This window comes from Ornithodoros turicata, chromosome 9 (assembly GCF_037126465.1).
Source record: "Ornithodoros turicata isolate Travis chromosome 9, ASM3712646v1, whole genome shotgun sequence".
Classification (NCBI taxonomy): domain Eukaryota; kingdom Metazoa; phylum Arthropoda; class Arachnida; order Ixodida; family Argasidae; genus Ornithodoros; species Ornithodoros turicata.
In genome coordinates, this window is record NC_088209.1 from 26,443,514 (window position 1) to 26,464,858 (window position 21,345).

Here is a 21,345-nt window from a genome sequence, read left to right on the forward strand (position 1 = left end):
AATCCACAGACCGACCGCTGTGGCGTCGCTCATAATCTCAGTTGTCTGGCGACGTAAATCCCCAATTATTATTATTATTATTATTAGCATATGAGGCAACGCTGCTGAGTACCTGCAGCATGGATTGTAATAGTTTGGAGAACAATGAAAACAATATGAAAACACTGCCGCTCTTTTTTTCTTTTTTTTTTTTTACGCAAGAATCGTAATAATGCGTGGCTTTACGCCGCGAGATAACTGCGACCACGAGCGACGCCACAGAGGTCGGTCTGTGGATTAATTTTGCCCGCCGGGGGTTCTTTAACGTGCGCTGAAACCTCAACACACGGCACACCGTATTTAACGTACCTCGCTGAAGACTTCGCCGAAGCTGTCAAAGCATGCTTGTACCCTGCCACCAAGTGGCTGGCGTTCCCGGCTGGGTTCGAACCGGCAACCTTGAGATCAGTAGGCGAACACGCTATATCAACTGAGCCACCGAGGCAGGATGGGCAGGATGCAGGAAACCCGGTAGCTTCGACAGCAACGCTTTTGCAGTAAGTCAAAAGAGCATAGCTACGCTTCCAGGTTCTATGCATCCGGTACCGGTATGCATCCGGTATCGGTACGCTTAAGTTCGATGCTTAAATGTTTGATCAATACAAACTAACTGAGCCAGAAGAAAGGAAACGTAAATGACATGAACATTTAACTCCACAGCGGCACGAATACGAAGGTAGTTCTCAAAAATGCCAAAGGATTACAATACTTGCGTTTAAATATTCACCAAGAACAACCCGCCACAAGACAATCATAAGGCAGTTCCAACCTTTTTCAAATCCCTGTGCTTAACTTCTCCTTCCAAAATGATCCTCGACTCCTCATCCATCTCCATGCACGTCACTTCCGCATCCAATCCTCAAAACTCGTCACATTCCACCTGCCGAAAATAGCGCAGCACCACTATTCGCACCGTGCCCTCCGACGCAACACCACCAATCAGAAGCACTCTCCAACAGCAGACGACAGAAACTTCACCGCCGCTTGGAACTTCCTAACCAAGTCGACACCAGACAACGGGACAGTGACAGAATCGAAAGTTTGCGCGCTCCGCCAATCCCTCCTCTCCCTCACCCAAAATCATCTCTCTCATTCTTTCTAACACATCACGTGACTACAGCAGCAGTGCTGCCGTGACGCGGAGACGGCGGGAGTTGTTGATCAAATTGGGGGGTTGGTGGGAATCCCGAAAAAGAGACGGGAAATGGACCAGAAACGCGCATCTTCTTCTGCAGCACATAGTTGCTGGCCGTCTCGAGCTTTCAGCTAAAATGCGCGGAACGGGGGAGGAAAAAGTTATTTTTCTCTGGTGATTGATGACGGGGTGTTCGGGGCAGCTGTTCGCCGTAGGTGTAATGCAAGTCTGATCCTCGTTGATGGACGCTTGTGGGGAAAAAAGGTTAGGGAAGAGGGGTTAATAGACGGCGTGGGATTGGGTGATGTGTAGTTAAGAGAGTGCGCTAACGTGGAGATTGTGCCGGGAAAAATGGTGCCAGTTAAGCCTTTTAGGCGTGCGGTTTTGTCAGTGTTATCTCCATAGCTGAAGCGGTACTAATGGCCAGCGAGGATGTACAGCGCCCTCTAACCAAAAAAAAAAAAAAAAAAAAAGATGTACCGACAAAGACAACTTCCATGCAGGAGCACACAACAAAGATGCATTGCTGCTTCGCCGTTGCCTTCTGCCTATATTATTTTTGTTGGTGTTGACACAACGAAGCAACTGTGACTATAAGCGCTGTACAGGCGTGGACACATTGATAGAGGAGAGCAGGACGGAAGGGAGACGGTAGGGGGCATGTTCTTCCTTATGTCTCACAGTGACATTTCTAGAACGTTAATTTAGTGCAGAAATCCTGGTCTCATGGATCTCCTGTGGATGTCCATGTGACCCGTGGGTTAGTCCCTGGGGTGTACATACATCCTGGCCATGACATCCTGCCGATATAACAAGGATGTATTTTGCCTACTGGGTTAGTATCTGTCCTGTGCTAACTTCAAAAGGAACTGTGTACACACCTACTTCGAAGAACCGGAGAAGACCTCAGAGAGTCAACGCGGTTGTAGGATTCGAGCCCACCTCCTCTCAGGCTTCGACACCATTGAACGGATGCTGTAGTCACGTCGCTGGTCTCCTTCACACGTAGTTGTACCCTGGGCATTTTTAGGCGTTAAGGATACAGGGGTAAAGATACAGCGCACGCGAGCTCCACTCAAAGATTCTAAGTAGAATACAAATCAATTACTTAGGGGCACAGGGACAGCGCTTCCTATGGGCGTATCGGGATATTCTCTTGAACGCTCCGAATACCAACCGCCTCCCTTTTTCTTACAATTCACAATTTTTGCGGCAAAATACTGAACCCCACAAAACGATATGACAAACCGTCTCTGGCACCAGTACCAAAAGCTAGAGGTATAATGGAAGACATAGCACATGCTGAAAAAACAATGCAAAAGAATCAGTCAGTCGTGACTGGGTCGGGACTAACGTCCCCATATTTTTCTTCGCATACAATCCAATCCAATCCAAGAATGAGACGTGTGCAGTGCGGTCAACGCACTCAAGCATTAAAAACAAATACCGTCCTCTAACTGGTTTCTTCCGTTCTTGAAGAAATAGCGGGCGTTGTAATGTCGCTTCTTTTTCTTGTTTTTTAATGGAGCATGCAAGGAAAAATAGGATCCGGTCACTTGAAACAAGAAACGTATACATTGTGACGATCCACGATGCGAGATATCGCCGGGAAGAAAGGCCACGAGTCGGTCGCGTTACAATGTGTAAGGGCACCCACAAAACAGAGCTCGCCCGTATTGTGTCGTTTTGTCAAAAAGCTCTCCGCTATTCACAATGGTAGACAATGCATGCAATGTAACTAATACTTGCAGCGAACCATTTGAACAAGTGTAGCGGTTTCTTTTCTTTCTTCTTTTTAAATCCGTCCTAAAAGTTGTCTTTGTATTTTGCGTTCCTCAGTTCTTGTGGAAAAATTCTGGACGCGGAAACAGCATATATGGAGTAAAGTCGGACGAACTGTGCATAAAATCACTGTCTGTTTGGAGAATAACTTTTTTATTTTTTTCGAACGAGTGACTCGAGCGGGTGTGAGAAAAAACATATCTGTGGTAACATGCCTAGACAATGGACAAGTAGCGGAGCACAGCATTAGCATATATATGCATACCGCTATGCCGAACTAGTCTAGTCAACCCATATATCATACCCGTGTTGGAATTGCATCATCTCGTGATACAGTTACCACACTTTTCCAGGCTCTTGATGTGGTGCAACGTTCCTCGGCATAGATTAAGCATGTGCCGTAACATGTTTGTATGTACGCAGACGTATTTTGACAAGGTATGCAACGCTCTAAGCGCTACGAGGCTTCATGATAATTAGAGGTTGCATAGTCTAAGCTCGTGTGTATCTAACAACGGAGTCATCCTGTATTAAAGAGCAACGAGTCTATACAGGGTATGCACATTCGTAGCAGAGGTGCAGTCCTTACTCCCACATTCATTTAAGCTCCAATATCTCGAAGAGACAATACCGCATGCCAAACTCTGGAGCTATATATGTGCACCAAATTCTTCGAAATGGGTTCACGCAGTCTCAATACTTTCGGCATACTCTATCACACACTTTTCACTTTGAATTCAACTCCTCCTTTCGTTTCTTTCAACTTCGATATTACGTTCTACTCCGTAACGCCTTCTTCTTCTTCTTCTCCCCCCCCCCCCCCACTCCCACCCCACGCATGAACATGCACTTTCCTTTTCTTTTTTTTTTTCTTTTTTTCCTTTTCAGCACCATCAGCAAGGTCCCTTCCTGTGACGATATTTGTCCGCTTTTTTTCTCTCTCTTTATTTCCTGATATGCTTACGTGAGAAAATATAAATCTAAGTTTGAGGCAGATACCGGGCATGCCTGAGAGATGAAAACGGCATCTGTTACAAGGAAAATCCTCCTCGCGCTCGGATAGAGCCGCTCTGGTTCAGCCGCTCCTTTCGTGCGGATTCTTTCGCGGCATCAGAGATGCGGCAGGAGTCACGCATTACGCGCGCGCGTACCCGCGATGCCGCTCCGTGGCGCAGGTGTCAGGGAGAAGCTAAGCGAGTCACTTCTTCCATATACTACAGAAGTGTGACTTGTAAGCATAGGAACGGTATAAGGAAGAAAAATATTGTTTTCTTTTTGTTTTTTTAGAACTTCAAGTGCGATGTTTTAGACAGGAGCACACCGCGTCTGTTGTAGAACTAACATCACGTAAAATATACGAAGCTTGCCTGTCGACTTCATATTTCGCTGTAGGCGTCACAGTTTAGAAACCCTTCCATACGCAAGAGAGGGTAGTGATTTCGTTTCGGGACAGTCCTTCTTAATGTGTAGTGCTTCTCCTCGAGAGTGATTTTCTACTGACGTCATCAGCGGCAGCATTCCATTGGCATAGACGTGGTACGTTGCGCAGCAACACATATACGGTCTTTCATTTTTAATGCCCATTGTACTTCTCTTGCAAATTAGAGGGCAACCTTCTCACGTGTAACTGGCGTCCATGTCCCGCTCGAAGACGCGACAGCTGACTGCCGACAAAACTGAATTGTATGCAACTTGAAAAGAAAACAAAAGAAAATAAAAAGCTCAGCGTTTCCACATGGAGAAATCTTTGACCTTTCTACTGGTACAATCTATCGAAGTGCTACAAGTCTATCGAAGGCATTTTGTTCATATACATGAATTTTTTCTTCTGCCCCTAGTGACGGATGTGTCAATGGCTTACCAGCTTGTGTACGAAGCAGGGCATAGTCCGATTCTCCAGTGGGTTCTAGCCCGTTATGATGTCGTGGGGGAATGAACAGGTTGACAACGCCACAGAAGCAGCTCTCTCATATCGGAGACGTACGCGACTGCACAGAGGAGACTGTCGTTCCATTCTTCGACGTCTAGTCAAACCCCTGACTTCCCACCAATAGACAAATGACACCCCCCCCCCCCCCATCCATGCTTAGAAGAGTTGATCCAATGCTCGCATTCCGCGTGCCACGAAAAACCTCTCGCCAAGACTGAAGCAAAGTAGCGACGGTGAGGCAAAAACAAAGGCGAACAAAAGACGGTCAACGTGGAACTATCAACCCTTTATTACAAATCGGCAGAAAAAGGAAAGTCCGCATTAACAGCGCCCCCCAACACCCCGAAGATAACACATCCTATCAACCAAACCTACTACATTTTGTAGATAAACATTTTTTGTTTGTGCGAAAGCATCGCAGTAGGTGTGCCGACATACTCGTTGCCTAACTTATCTATCTGATAAGACTCCACCACCTGCCTGTGATGGCGATCAGCTGAAATGCACAAAATTTTTGTCGAACCAAGCTCTCTCATCAAGACGCTGCATTAATTCATGGGATGCGACTCAACGCGGCTTTTACCGCTCAGTGGCATTACCGCTTGAGACAAGATGCAGTCCCTGCGGTGATCTAGAAGATCTAGGGCACATCCTCCTTCATTTTACACACTACCAACCTTCCCGAACTATACTTTCCGGTATCTCAATCAACTGGACTCTCTCCCCGTCTCTCTCTCTCTCTCTCCTTGTCAAAAATGCTTGGTCCATCGCCGAATCCAGCCCACCAACGCTCTTCTGACCTTTTTGGTCACCCCACCCCTGGCGGTGAAACTTTCCAATCATCATCGTCATCATCATCATCAAATAAAGTTGTCGTCTTTTCTTCTGCCGAAAAATATGCTGTACTGCCTTCTAGCCGCCATCAGAGTGTGATCTACACGCTGCACCTTTCTGCACCAGTATAATTCTAAACTCAGCAACTCAAGTTTCATAATTCGAACCGACAGCGAACCGTCGCACCATTACGTCGCACCAAATTTACGTTTCCTTCGTTTTACGCAAGCCCTTTCCACAGCGCATTCCCTCCCTCGCCGTGCGGACAAAGACACACAAACAAGGACGTACGAGCGTACGCTTTACAAAGCGGCGACAAAACCAGCCTCCCCCCCCCCCCCCCCCCCCCCCCCGCGATCCCCTCGAGCAAGATCGGCATCCCGCACAACGCATCGGAAGGTAATCCAATTTTAAGCAAATGAGCCACCGCTATGTATATGACAACGAGGCGCGCGTTTCAATAGCCCGCCAAGGAAACGCAATCCCTGTCAATCTCATTTCCGTTTCAAGATCGCGGCTCCCAACCTCCCTGCAAGGGATGAGTCATGAAACCCTCCTTCCTAAAGGGTCCTCTGCCCTCGTGAGAAAGTATATGGACGCCTTTCAATTAGGCGGTCGACCGCTGTTCACTTGAACGCGCCACTCCTCAGGGACGGGAACCATTACAGCATCCAATGCGATTCCGACGCTGCCGGAGCTTGTTTGCCACTTTGAAATGGGTCTGCTACTGGAAGATAGCTGCGATGCACGGGCGCCGATATTGAACAGTGCGCTGCCCTGCCGGCTGGTGGAATTTTGCGTTTTGTTGTACGTGCGATGTAGCTGTTGATCGTATTGGTTTAGGAGAGAGTGGAGCCGTGTTTGTGTTGAGTACGTTCTTGTGCAAATTGACGCAGGTATTTTGGGAGCGTATGTCTAGATAATATTCGTAAAATCTACGTTATTTTTTTACTAGATGTGGGACGAATCCAGAATTATCCGAATTCGAATCCACGAATCTTACGAATCTCGAATCGTTCGAATCCTTTCTTAAAAAAAAAGAGTTTAAAAAGCCAGGGGAAAAACACCTCTAGTGAAAAGTGTTTTGAAGCAGAATATAATGTTTGTTTAATGAAAAAAAAAGCTAAATAATAGTTCACTTTCACGAGAAAACGTACCCATATACTTCTTCTTAAATGTAATTTATTTAACACGTTGTTCATCGACTACAGGAAATCCATAAACTCTCGAGTCCATAAAACTAAGAAACAATCAAAAGCAAAACCATGTTACTTTTAAACTTGTAATGTAAGAGTTCCTGCCTGAACTCCTTCAGTCCAGAGAAATGCAAACAAGCAAACAAGAAAACACCCGTCGGCCAATCAGGCTTTCGGCGGACTCCGGAGGCGCGAATTTTAAAAAGAAACAAACAAACGTGGTTGGTGGATTCGAAAGATTCGATTCGCCATTTTGGGCACTGGGATTCGAATTCGCGAGTCTCGAATCTCTGCCTAGGATTCGAGGATTCGGTTGGCCCACCCCTATTTTTTACGATGTTTCCGCATTGGTTCTACGGTTTCTAAAATACATTTTTCACACAATAGACGTAAGAGGCTGATGTTATGCATTCTTCGTAAGAATGACATCTTATTTTACCAAAATCTAGCAAGTAATCCATGCTGCAACACAAGCTGAACAAGCTACATATCTTCCCGCACGCAATAGGATTCGAAGGAAGCTGTACGTACTTTTTCCACTGGTCGTTTCTGAAAGACCACGAGGCAGCATGATGACGTATCAAGAAATCGTTCTCTTGGGTTCCCTCAACGGCAGTTAGCGGGTTCTACCTCACACCCTGTAGCCGCTCTACACTCTTAAAAAAAAAGAGGGTGTACTTTAACTCCTTTCCTTGTCACATATATAACACCCTTTTGGAGAGTACAATTCCGCTCAAAAGGGTGTCTCTTCACTCCCTCAAGTAGCATAACACCTTCTCCCTGCCGGGGAGTAATATTACCCTCCAGTACTGAGAAAGGTGTTATGCTACTCCCTTGAGGGACTGAGGAGACACCCTTTTGAGCGTAATTGTACTCTCCAAAAGGGTGTTATATATGTGTCAAAAAAAGGAGTTAAAGTACACCCTTATTTTAAGAGTGTACCCCTGCAACTCCTTCATCCCTGGACGACAGCATCGCAACGCCTACACGGAAGACGCTACCCCCTTTTTCTCGGGCAGAACACCGTTACAAGTTTGTGCCATTGACTGTCGATAGACTGCTTTGTTCGACGAACTACGCTTGGAGAATGCTGTGCAACACTGATAATCGAACGCCACGTGCAACCAGTGCAGTTCTACGAATGCCCTCTTCGACGTCGCTGACCCATTTGTCAGTGCGAAGTGTGCCTTTTGAAAACGCTCTTTCAGCCCCAGGGGTGGCTGCTATCTTCAAAGAGCGACCTACTGCGCGAAACGCATTTGCGAACCTCCGAAACTAGTTTGAATGTGGAAAAATTCATTTTTATTGTTTCCTCGAAAGGTCGAACCTGAATTCGGCAGATTGTTATAACGAAGCATTACTTTTTTTTTTAGCCAAGTTCAGCGCTTACAGGTGATGCCTGTATACCACAGGCATTTCTGCACCTTCGTCGAGAGTGTGTTTCAAGCGGATCATACGAGCTGTGTTTGACGTACTTTTAACTGTATACAGTCCTTGTATGCAACCCTTCACGAACACGCTAAAGTCTATCTAAGAAGGTCCCACTCCGTGCGAAAAAAAGAAAAAATGCTTTGGTGATATTGTCCCTGTAAAGCGTGCTTCACAGCGGAGAGTGTCAGCATGCGGGAAAGCCTGCATAATGTCTGCAAAATGGTCGCTGACTCACTGTTGCTTCATTCTGTCTCGTTGACTGTGGTTCCTCATTCTTCCTTTGTGTCGAAGTGCTTGAGACGCAGTAACAATTATGAACTATATCGTTTGAAATAAATAAACAAATCAGCTTTAAAATAAGCGAATCATATCTTGTGCGATGTCTACGTCGTTGTTCCACCGCTTTCATAGCGAATCACCGCTTTCATAGCATCAAAAATACTGGCTTTCGACTTAGTTAACATCGTCATATCCATCTCATATTTTTTGTGTTCTCTTTTCGTCCAATACTAGCAATCCCCCACCCCCCAAATCTGTTTGTCTCTAATAACCGCCTGTCACGATGTTTGCACAAGTAATGTGTCACAAACGCGATTAATTTACTCAGACACCGTTAAAAAAGTACAGAGGGCCATCAAAAAAAAATTCAAATTAAGACGTCTGATGAAAGTGTGTGTGTCATTTTACCGAATGGCGCTAAAGATTTTGACGTGTGCAATTTGTTTCCCAGAAAAAAAAAAAGCTCACATAAACATGGCTCCGCGCTTTCACCCTTAACTCGCCACTCCGGGTATAACGAGGAGGAGAAGGTATGATGCCATGTCACTGATGACGTTACAAGAAGAACTCGTTCTGGTTCGCCGGTCTGTGGGGGTCAGCGCCTTGTCCCTTTGCCGCCGTAAACCAGTTTTGCCAGTTCTTCCGAAGAATTGGGGATAGAAGGAGCGGCCGAATCATGACCGAGCCAGGAGCAGTGCTTTTTCAGAACCCCGAACAGCCGAGTAGCAGACGACAGCGGCGGTGGTGGTGGTGGTGGTGATAATGAAAGGGCTCGCCGTTGTCGGCCTCACAGAGGTGGGCAACGTCACGACTGACGCCCTGGAGGAATGTGCGTCCTGGGCCGACTTCTAAGGGGACTGTGCCGACATATATCTGAAAGCGTATGAGACGACAGCGGAGTAGCAGACAACATTTCTCTGAACCAATCAGCGAGCGTGATCCTTGTAGCGTCAGCGCGAGGTTCCAGGCAGATCACAGACTCGTACTGCTCTCCACCGCCGTTGCGCACGGTCGCTTTTTGCGGCGTACTTTAAATTCAATTTCTGCGATAATTATGACTGTGGTGTGAATTACTTCGCATGGTGCATCATACTGGCCTACTAAACAGTTTTATAGGAAGAAAACAGGGTGTTAAAAATGACTTCTGTGCTACTTTAAGGCAATCAGACAGAGCATATTTCGCTTACGTAAAAATTATCTGGTACGGTTGCATATGAAAGGGCTTGCCGCACTTTGTCCCAAGTTGTCCCAGATAAATGGGAAAGAAGACTATTTTTATTGAAGTGAACCCGTATCCCAAGCTTTACAGCATTTCATAAATCCCACTCCATTAAAGGTCGATCGCACAACAACAAACGAACAACGAAAAAAATCTCTAAAGAATAAGAATAAGCAAACTCTCAAGAAATAAAGATATTGAATAAAAAAACGAGGTTGAAATCACGTGGCAAAGTAGATGTACGGCACAGAGGTCATGGAGCGGAAAATAAATGGCTGCGATGAGGAGAAGCCAGATTACAGGGAAAAGGGTGGGGGGCGGAAGTGAACAAACATTGCAAATCGGATTTAGCAGACGCTGGGCCGAAGGAAAAAAGAGAGGCTCGGATTTCCAGCTATATACATACATATACAGGAAGAGTGAGGAGAAACAAAAGGGGTCGGAACAGAAGTGCCCCGTCTCATTAACGTCGAGTGGAAGTGAGCTCACTTTTCACCGAGATGTTTCTAAAGGATCTCGCTTCAGAGTGGACAGAGAACCTGAACAAGGGTGGGAGGAGGGAGCTATCGAACATCGTTTTGGTGTTCGCAGACGAAAGGAGCCATCTCTAATGTGATTACATGTCCTCTCTGTTTTTGGTTAACGGCCAAAGGCGTGACGAATAACGTCAAGTGAGAAGAGTAGTTGTAACAGCAGGGATGTTGAGGAATCTGGAATCTGCATGAATGAATGAATGAACGAAAATAATGTGTATGAAGATGTTAATTTGCGATATATGTTTTTCATATACATATGTATGATACATAGAGGTTTTGTTAGCCTTTACAAAATTTTTAATAAAAAGCTATAAGAGCAGCGTAGATGTTGTTTTTGCAGTTGAGTTGTACGGCCAAGCGGACATCATCTGGAAGACAGCACGTAACTATATTTGACTAATTACCTGAAATTCATTAATTAACTCTTTAATTAGGGAACTTCGCGCGAAAGCGAGATAGCAGATTGAGAGACTATCCTCGTTGAACGCCATTCTACGTTTAAAAAATCCTGGAACACGCACGTGCGTTAAAATATCCATCGCTGAATTTCGGTATGCAATACGCTGTGCAAGTGCGTTTCTGCGCATGAGAGGAGGCAGAGAGAGGGAAGAGGGAGGGCGCCTTAGCCAATGGGGCTTTCTGAGTGAAGTAACCGGGAGAGGAGATATGCGCAGAACGCTCGGTTACTTGCCGAGCGTATTGAGCCTAAACCGAAAAAGCGCGCATGAGGAGCGCATCGCCCTTGTCGAAGGAGGCTTATCGGTTTATTTGACCAGCTGGGCGGCACCTACTCCAATCATCTCCATCGCTCCAAATCACGTGGCCCTCTGACGTGAAATGAGCGCTGTGCTCCCCGCGTTCCCGGTCGCCGGGGTTTCGGTTTCGGTTCATTTGCATATCAAAATTCGGGAATGGACATTTTAAAGCACATGTGTATTTCAGGATTTGTTAAACGTGAAATGTCTTGTAACTAGGATAGTCTCTCGATCTGCCATCTCGCTTTTGCCCGAAATCACCTAATTAAAAAGTTAATTAATCTATTTTAGGTAATTAGTCATATTGTGGTTGCACACTTTCTTCGAGAGGATGTCCGCCTAACCGTAGAACTCAACTGCAAAAAACGACATATATGCTGCTCTCGTAGCTTTTTGATAACAATTCCGTAAGGGCTAAAAAAAAAAAAAAAACACTCCGTATATCGAACTCATCCAACAAACGCTAGATAACAGAGAAGATGTCAGGCGCCTGGCCCTTCTGTGGTTTTTGGCGAGAGGTAGATGTGACGTCACCGAAAGCAGGAAGAAGAGAAAAGCTGACTCACTGAAAATGTATGGCAGCCGGGTATGTATAGGTGCGTGGCGTTATTGAAATCGTGTTGAGGCCTTTTCCGTTATCTACAAGGTGTTGCCTCATCTCGCGATAATGCCTCGATATCTCACTTCTGATAGGTCTTCTAAATGTGCAGGAGCATTTGATTTTTAGACCTTAATAAACACTGCATAGCAAATCTTGAACGCCTCATCGCCCCCAACTCGGATATAAAGACAACGAACAACGTTGTTTTGATCTTTCATAGCTCTGTTTTCTATGCTGTTTCATGCTTGTGACTTTCTTGTGCTTTCTCCTGCGCAGACCTCGAACAGCAGCCGTACAGATGGATGCCCTCTGCTGCATCAATTACTTTGCATAGGAACCCTCCGCAAGTTGCTAGAAAAAACATCCCGCGCCACACATACGCATATAAGCAAATATGATCCGAGTCGAATATCTGAGTAGGGATCCCGAAGAAGAATAAAAACGATCACGAAACCTTACACCGATCAATATTTCCTTTGCTTAAAACAAACAAACGTACTGTACACGAAATCCATTTCATGCTGCTGCACATTGTTATTGTTGAATATTTATAATGACAGCACGCTCTGCTAAACTATGGTATCTAAACGAATATTTGAACACACGTGAAGGGAGAGACAATGTTAGAGCAGCGTCAACAACATCGTCATCGCCACTAGCGAGTCGTCTGTGTCGAAGTGACGCCCTGTCATTGGCTGCCGGGTTAATTGAATGGCAGACGAGAGGAACACGCATTATGCTACGAAACGTGGTTGCCGTTTCAACGACTCATCTTATTTACATATATGGAAATGACGCGGAATCGCCATTTTCGATTCAACCTGGAGATGGTCCTTTCACTTGATGTGGCCCCGGTGGAATGACTGGTGACAATTAGCCCGTTCCCGAATTCAGGGACGGAGCACCCTTCCTTTCGAGTGTGTCTGCTGACATGTCGTCTGTTAAGCTATGCGTCTGCGTCTGAAATTGGTCTCACTCAAGAGCACGATGTCGGTGGTCTGCTTATGAAGGGCGCTCGGCGATGTCTGTTATACGCGGTATATTTGAAGCGCATGTACAGGTATGTATGAACAGGGCACAAAAGAGCTAAACTAGCAGGGTGTGGTATCGATGTGATAGTACAGCATTAAATAAAGCTGGTCGATTTGGAGTGGGCACCCGAATCCGCTACGCAGCTGCAAAAATCCGGCATGGAGTGACCGAATTCAAGAGAGAAAAAATCAGTGGTGATTTAGCGGTAAATGCGACAGAAATGCGTTAGCAAAAGCGCCTTTTCTCGGCTTTTACATTGGTGACCAAAAGGCATTTGTGAAATTTTTTGGTGAAACTTCCGGTCTATGCTTGACTTCGGGGTACCCCCTTCCGGCCTAAACCCGACTTCCTGTTGTCCACTTCTGGTCTAACCTGACTTCCGGTTGTCCACTTCCTGCCTATACTTGACTTCCGGTTCGACACGTTCAATTACTATGCCATTTAATTAACCTTTTAATTAACCCTTAATTAACCTCAATTACTTTCAATTGCCCTTTAATTACGGAAGGTAACCGCAGGTTGCCTGAGGTAATCATGAATTTCAGTTAATCCCCTTTAATCACGCTTACTTGCTTTAGTCACTCTCAATTTCCCTTTAACTGACACTAATTATATCCATTGACATACATATTCCCTTTAATTGACACTAATTACTTCCGGTAACCTGCGGTTACCTTCGGTAATCCTTAGTTTCATTTAATATTTCTCTTAATTACATGTATCTTACATTTCATTACCTTTAAACTCAACTTTTTTGCTTTAATTACCTTCAACTATTTGTAACCTTTTACACTCTTACTTCAATTTCATATCTCCCCTTTACATCTCCGGTTATACCTCTGCCTCGGTGAGGCTTCACCATCTCATATACACACACACACGCGCGCACACACACACATACATACATACATGCAGGTTTTTCCACTTTGACGCTCCTAACGCATTAAAAACAATCGCCCTCCAGTCAAGAGCCTGGTGGAAGTCGTTACGTACATTCAGCAAACTCAGCGTGTCTTGGATGTGTAACTGGCAATTTTTGAAGTGCAAAGTGAGCCTACACTAACAGCACGGCGGGGTGATCAGAGTAAACGCGAGCGGTAAAGAATGAAATCAGAGTAAATGATCGAATTACTATCCATTTGCTATTCGAAGGAGTCGGAGCAACACGACAAAGGACACGGGAATCAAGTTCACTGCAAGGCCCCCACGAACATACGCGGAAATGTCTGCTCCAGTGACGCATACGCATGACTCACAAAGTAGGATCCTCTTATTCTGCCTCTCGTCACACATGAATGCTCCCGGTCCAAGACATCCCATATTGCGGCAGCTGTCATCGTCTCGTTCCCGAATCAAGGAAGAAACAAAAGCGTGCCTTCGCCCCGGGCCGAATATTTTACGTGTCTTTCCCATCACGCACTGGTCAAGGTTGTCGCCCGCTTGTCATCCTTCCGTCATATTGCCAACAGGCATAGCAGTGATTCGCAGCTATATTTAGCCGAATCGACTGGAATGCCATGTGCAGTGAAGGGTGTGGGCGAGGCATATATTAATAGCACCGTTCCGTGGCATCGTGGTAGTTATACTGACATTATGAACGTGGGATGTCAGCTTCTAACTTCCGCACGGTATCACCTGCTAAGCACCTGGCGGCATCTTGGGGCACCATCATTGTCCCAACTCTCCTATTTGTATTATTAGTAAGCTCTTGCATCCTCCTATAACAGGAGGGCGGCACGACTGCGCGTGTTAGGCTGCAAGGTGGAGGTTTATTGAGAATCGTCGGACATGTCCGCAACCCCTCGAGCGCCTCCCCTGTGTACTATAATGCGTTAACACACCGGTTCTCGTTCGTTCAGTACTGCCAGCCCTCGCTGTAGTACAGAAGCATTCAGGCGACAACAACGACAAGTTTATTTTGAGATGATGAATGGAGAGTTCCTCCGCCAGGGACAATACTCTACCCCATTGCTGGTGGTGATGTGGGGAATAAAATAATGAGCCCCTTCACAATAAGGATAGAAGTCCCATGGTGTCCAAAAAGGTCAAAAGATCTGCTTTGAGGGCAGAGTGTTGGTAGGCTGGATTTGACAAGGGACCAAACAATTTTGAGAGGGGGGGGGGGCGAGAGTCCAGCTGATTAAGAGACGTGGAGAGTGCGGTTCGAGAAGTTTTGTAGAGTGGGCAATGAAGAAGAATGTGCTCTAGACCTTCTAGAGCAACAGCACCTGGGAGAGTCAACTTGTCTCAAGCGGTAACGCCACTGAGCTGTAAAAGCCACATCGAGTCGCATCCGATGAATTAATGCAGCATCTTGACGAGAGGTGTTTCGTGGCATGGGGAAAGCGAGCGCTGGATCAACTCTTCTCAGCGTAGATGGAGGCGCGAATGCAGAATGATAACCTTCATATTGTAGAATACAAAAGTCGTTTAAATCAAACAAATCGACTATAACATAAATGTCACTGAAGAACTGGCAAACATCTACTTCGCGTCTCTGTGAAAAACGAAAAGACGCAATTTATTTTCTACGAAAACTCCTCTCTCTAAGCAATATTCCACGTAGAGCCCATTAGCCCATCAAGGCTCCTCTGTGCTTGTTTTCACGTAAAGCCAGACAATCGAATTATTATCACTCGCTCGCAGGTGGTCATCCAATTCGAAGTGGACAACAGCCCGAGCTCTTCAGGAAAGGCTTGCGGAGCTCAAGCAGAGAAATGGCTGCTGCCAAAACAAGCGGACCTGATTGGTGATGATCAATACCAATGCATGCATCGAGTCGATGTGAAAGTATAGTATATGGAATCCGAAGTCGAGAATATGTTGCTAACTCAAACAGCTAAGCGAAAGAGAGCCCTCGATTTCTTGCTTCACTTCTGCAGGTGAGCTCTTCAGCCACTGGGCGATGCGTTCAATAAATATTGACATCCATAGTTGCTTTGTAGGATTTCTTTGACATAAAGGATCGAGTTCACTTCTCTATAGAGGCTAGGGTTTTCTGAAAAACGTCAAAGTCAAATAAAGTCAGTTTCCTAGATTTTGTGCCTTTGAGATTTCGTTCTTAGTTTACATGAACTGTCATTCCGAATTGAGCGAAGAACGTGAGACGATCTTAGACATCAGTAAAAAACCAAAATCATGTGTAATGGGATACAAGCGTGATGAAGATAATTATTCTCACCCCCTCCCCCCCTTTTCCCGTTGTGTCTCTTATAGAGATTCAAGTTGCAGTGTTTTCAGGATGAGAGGTATAGAAGACCGAGAACCACGATGTAAAACCAAACACCTACGCAGTGATTTATCCAGGCCCACCCCCCATACCCCTCCTAACATCCCCCAAAATTTGGATGAGACCCCACTAAACTTTTGTGAGATTGCACAATATTTCATCAAAAGCATGTAAATACACCCCCTTACGGAGCTCAACACCCTCCTAAGGACGAAATCCTGGGTAAATCATTGGAACTGCGCCTATCTCACAACAGTACACCGGTAGCAAATTCTCGAACGAAACAACACAAATATCCAGACCCTTCGGCTTTCACCTTCCAGTACACTCTTAAAAATGAACTTCGCCACATAGCACGCTCCTAGCCAACCATCACCCCGAATGACAACGTTCTCGCCCTAGATTTGTTGAAAACGGGAGGAGGAGCCTATTTTGTGCCGTGCATAATGCAAACAAAATAGGCTCCTCCTCCCGTTTTCAGCAAATCAGGGACGAGAACGTTGTCATTCGAGATGATGGTTGGCTAGGAGCGTGCTATGCGGTGAAGTTCATTTCTAAGAGTGCAGTCTTGGTGGTGGTGATGGGACCGCTTGCCGTAGTCATCCACGCTTAGGCGGGCAACGTCACGACTATAGCAGAGGGGTCGACCCGGGGACCGTGCGTCCTGGGCCGACTGCACGGGAACTGTGCCGACATTTGTCTTAACCGCCCCCCCCCCCCCCCGATGAGGAAAACCCAGGGAAAACACACAGACAGCACTGCCCAAGCAGCACAATGTACTGAAAGTGGAGTGCAATAGGGGTGGCCGGTATGTGTCTTATCAATGTTCTTTAGTTTCACGAGTTTGTTCAAGGCCTTCCACCTACCCGTCCACCCCTATTGCACTCGACTTTCAGTACATTGTGCTGCTTGGGTGGCAGCGCCCGGTGGTGGTGGTGGTCAAAGGGCTCGCCGTTGTCGGCCTCACAGAGGTGGCCAACGTCACGACTAACGCCCTGACGACCAGCGCCCGGCTTGTCTTCTGGCTCTCGTAACCACCAACCAACCCATTCAAATTATGGCGCCAGTGCCGCCTATTTGCCAGCCAGTTACGCAACAACCGGTGCACGAGACGCTCACCCTCCCAGTGCACGCGCACGACGTCAAAGCGTCGCATTCTCTCCGCGTTTGGTTCTCTTGCGTCCATTCATTGCCTAGTTTGGCACCGCGATCGACGATGCATCAGCTTTTAGGAGGCCTGCGAAACCTGCTGAAGATCCAGAAGGTCCACATTGACGGTAACATATTTCGTCTGAACACCAAGATATCCGTCGTGTTTCTGCTAGCATTCTGCATGCTGTTAACCGCTCGAGAGTATGTCGGTTCACCGATAGACTGTTTGGGCAGCAGCTTACCGTCCAGCGTCGTCAACTCGTTTTGCTGGATCGAATCCACATACAGTGTGACTACGCTGCTCAATGCGAGTGGACCCGATAATATCGTAGCGTACCCAGGCGTGGGTTCGGTGAAGAGCGAGGTGTCGCAACGGAAGTACCACACCTATTACCAATGGGTTTGCTTTTTGTTGTTCTGCCAAGCTGTCTTCTTCTACGTCCCACGTTGGTTATGGAAAATGTGGGAGAATGGCAAAGTGGAAGCCATTGTGTCTGCTCTTGACGTGAAGTCCGCAATCTTCCAGGTAAGATGTCCGCTAATCCTGTAAAATATACGCAGTGGACATGACAGGGGACTGTGTACTTGTTTGCATTGTTGCGACACAATACAGCAGGGATGTTCCCAGGATTTCCATCTTGGGGGGGGGGGGGGTCCCGTAGTGGGGTGTGACACCCATATCTGCTGTTCTGGGATCTGTTTTGGCATTTCTGTCCGTTGTTGTTGTTTTTTTTTGGGGGGGGGGCAAGGCTTTCGCGGGGAGTATTACGGTGGTTCTGGGAAAATCCCTGGACTACACCAGTGGAGGAAAGTGAATAGCTGGGCGGCATTAAGCCTCACGAGTGAGTTGCAGTTTACTGGAGACACCCGAATCCAGGCTTGCCGTTGCAATGATTTGTGAGGTAATTTTCGCAGTATCACAAACGCGTTTGAAACCCACTTTTTGGTTGCTTGCACTCCTTGGATATCATAAAAATCCCCTGAAGACGAATGCATTGCATCAGTATGCCCCATTTATAACGACACATCGTCCATACTTAGCGCGTGTCAAGCTATCTGTTGTGAACCCCAAGTGGGGAAACACTTTCTTGTATATCTGAAAAAGTACAGAAGAGGCATGCGTTGAGCTATATGGAAACGAAAGACTTTAGAATCATTACTGTACACTTCGTTCAGCCCACGTTATCTTATCTCTGTCCTCAGACTCCAGGAGATGTTACCCTCTTCATTCGCCAGTGACCTTTTCTTATTGTGTAGGAGCAACGTGAAGCCCGCAACAGTTTGGTAGACTTCCTTGTCCTGAATCTCCGGAGGAACAACGTGTACTTCACACGTTATTTCTGCTGCGAAATTGCTTGCGTTGCAAACGTCATCCTCCAGATGGTCATCACCAACTGGGTACTCGGCGGTGGCTTCTACACTTACGGGTCCGACGTCGTCAACTGGTACCGTCAAGACAAGCAGACCACTGTCAGCCCGATGGTCCGGGCATTCCCCCGCCTCACCAAATGCAGCTTCTGGAAGTTCGGAGATTCGGGAACATTGGAGAACCGCGAAGCCATCTGCGTCCTCCCTCTCAACATCCTGAACGAGAAGATATTCCTCTTCCTTTGGTTCTGGTACGTCATTCTCCTGATCCTGGGGGTCCTCGTCGTCATCTACCGGATCGTCGTCTGTGTTCACGTGCCTCTGCGGTACGGACTTCTGCAGGTTCGATTCCCGCACGCACCTACGCTGTCCTCGGTCGTTAAGCACGTGTCTATGGGCGATGTCTTCATGCTAAGCCTCATCGGACAGAACGTGGACTCGCTTGTCTTTAGCGATATCATTCGCGAACTTTCGCGTCGCGTGGTGAAGGAACCGCTGGGCGACGGCGAGTCAGCTCGGCAGTACGTCGGATGTACGCCGGCCAATCGGGTTTAACGTGTGCTTTGAACCCTTGGCGATAGTAGGAGCCTGGTGATATTTTGCTAGAAATTAATTTCAGGCATTGAAGGCACAATGGTTTAATAATGGGAATAATGGTTTAATAATAATTATTATGATTGAATCATAAGTCATATCATAATTACAGTAATTATACAGCCTCCTACGATTGCCGATGGTTGTCACTTTTGTTTTCTGAGATTTGTTTTGTTACCGAGATATGCACTGACCATTGATGCGTTTTCCAACTGCTTATCCACTTTTCTAGGTCTCAACTGTAGCGGCGCTACAGCTGACGACACCGAAGAAGCGTCGTATGCCGCAAGCCGCGCGCCACGAATGTGGTCATCCTGATTCAGGAGCCGCGCTGCTACCCACGTAGCTGACTGTTAATAAGCAGCATTTTGTTACTCTGTTGTACTGGCGACGAGGATGAGACAGCCCATCCTCGCCCCACCCAACACTGCTTATTAACAGTCAACTAGGTGGGTATAGCAGCGCGGCTCCTGAATCAGAATGGCCACATTCGCGGCGCGCGGCATACACGACACTTCTTCGTTGTCGCCATTAGCGCCGCTACATAAACGATAGCTTCTGTTCATGTCTGCATTGTACATACCACAACTTTTGAGTGCCTCTTGTGTTTTTTTTTTTTTTCTCTTTTCCATTTTCTTTTTTCTTCTTCTTTTTTTTTTTTCAGCGAAGACTTTTGACCGAGTTTCCGGTTAGTTCCAGACTATGATTTACGTTGCATCCGAAAGCAAGTTCGTTTCACGAACAGCTTGCCTTTGGGTCAACGATATGGACGCCGCTCATAAATATCGTTGCAGGAAGTGACGTAACCCAGAGTTTTTTGTTTTTTTTGTCTGTTTAGTGTAAACTCCTTATCTTTTGGCATTCCACGTTCCTGGGACTGTTCTCACTTGAAAAGAGGTGTGAGTTCAAAAGGGACGCACATTCTCCCGTGATATATGACACTCCATTAAGCGAGAGTTATTGCTGTGATAGGTGGTAAAAAGACATTTAGATGAGTTGCAGTTGCCAAAGTGGGCAAGTGATATTTTTCTAAGGTAATAAAAAGTATTTTCGATGTCGATAGAGTTGGCGGTCATTCTCGATTGACGTCTTACGTGGTGCGCTGCAGTATAGCGTTGCCAGATAATATTTCGGAAGGAGTTCTGTGGGTTCCTCTCCCAAATACACTCTCAAAAGTACGATTTCGGGGGGTGGGGTTGTACCCCGAAACCCCCCCCCCCCCCCCGTCTGTCTACGCCACTGGTGCCCGCTAGAGTCACTAAATAAGTGTACAGAGTACCGCATTCCTTTGCCGCGCAGGAGCCGCCGTTCGGTGTCCGCGATTGGGCCGATCGTGTCACGTGGATTCTCCTTCCAAGAACGCGCCGTCCATGTTGAGTCCCCTCCATCCAAAACCGGTTTCCTCGGTTGCGAGCTGGCCTGACTTCGCCCAGTTTTCCGGTGGAGTGTCATTACTCGGCTCCCTAGTGCCCGCGTACGGGTGTACGTAAGCGTGAAATGGGATGGTGAGACGCAATGGAGACCTGGCGCGGGGACAAGAAGAGCCACACGGCAGGAGAGGTGGCATGGTGCGTTTTCGTCTTGTCCACGCACTCATTGCATATCTCGGTTGAGTGTTAACCGAGTTTCTCTAGAAATATTGAGTCTGTCTCCTGCAATGGTCCTGCGGTAGAAGTGTCCAAAGTGGACCACACGGATACTCGCTACTACTGATTTTGTTACCTCAATTCACAGTTCCATGTCTCAGTAAATTAAGCTTGTGGACTGAAAGAAGACACGAGTAGAGCCACGACAATACTGCAACGCAACAGAGCATAGCGTCCTCCTGGCGGGCGAGAACCGACAGTAATGCTTCCAGCAGCCTGTGGCCCACGACGCGATGCTCTTATTTGCGAATTATTCTCGACTGCCTTTACCACTGTCATTACCCCTGGCGATGAAACTCACCCCAGTCATTATCGTTTAAATAAAGTTGTTGTTTTTAATTCCGTGTTAGCGCCGCGAAGCAACTGTGGCTATGAGCGGCGTACAGACGTGGACAGATGGAGAGAGGACAGCAGGAAGGAGTGGGGGGTTAGTATGCGTCCTGGGCCGACTTCAGGGGTAACTGTGCCGCCATTCGTCTGGAAAGTCTTCGGAAAACCCAGGGAAAACCTCAGACAGCACAGCCGGTGACAGGATTCGAACCCGTGTCACCTCCCAGTCACGCCGTGCAAAGCGATCATGCTAACCA

General features: G+C 46.8%; 2 protein-coding genes across 2 annotated transcripts in view; one reads left to right on the top strand and one right to left on the bottom strand.

Annotated features, from left to right (window-relative positions):
• LOC135368468 (uncharacterized) overlaps positions 1-925 on the bottom strand; it is a 239,247-nt gene extending 238,322 nt beyond the window's left edge. Inside the window, exon 1 of the mRNA XM_064601766.1 lies at positions 809-925. Within this exon, the coding sequence (XP_064457836.1) occupies positions 809-874 (66 nt within the window). The 5' untranslated portion in view covers positions 875-925. The remainder of the gene's footprint in view (positions 1-808) is intronic.
• Positions 926-17,140: 16,215 nt separating this feature from the next.
• LOC135367834 (innexin shaking-B-like) lies at positions 17,141-20,172 on the top strand. Its single transcript, XM_064600951.1, has 2 exons — positions 17,141-17,676; positions 18,408-20,172. The coding sequence occupies exons 1-2, from the start codon at positions 17,215-17,217 to the stop codon at positions 19,071-19,073; spliced, it is 1,128 nt and encodes a 375-aa protein (XP_064457021.1). The 5' UTR covers positions 17,141-17,214; the 3' UTR covers positions 19,074-20,172.
• Positions 20,173-21,345: the final 1,173 nt, after the last annotated feature.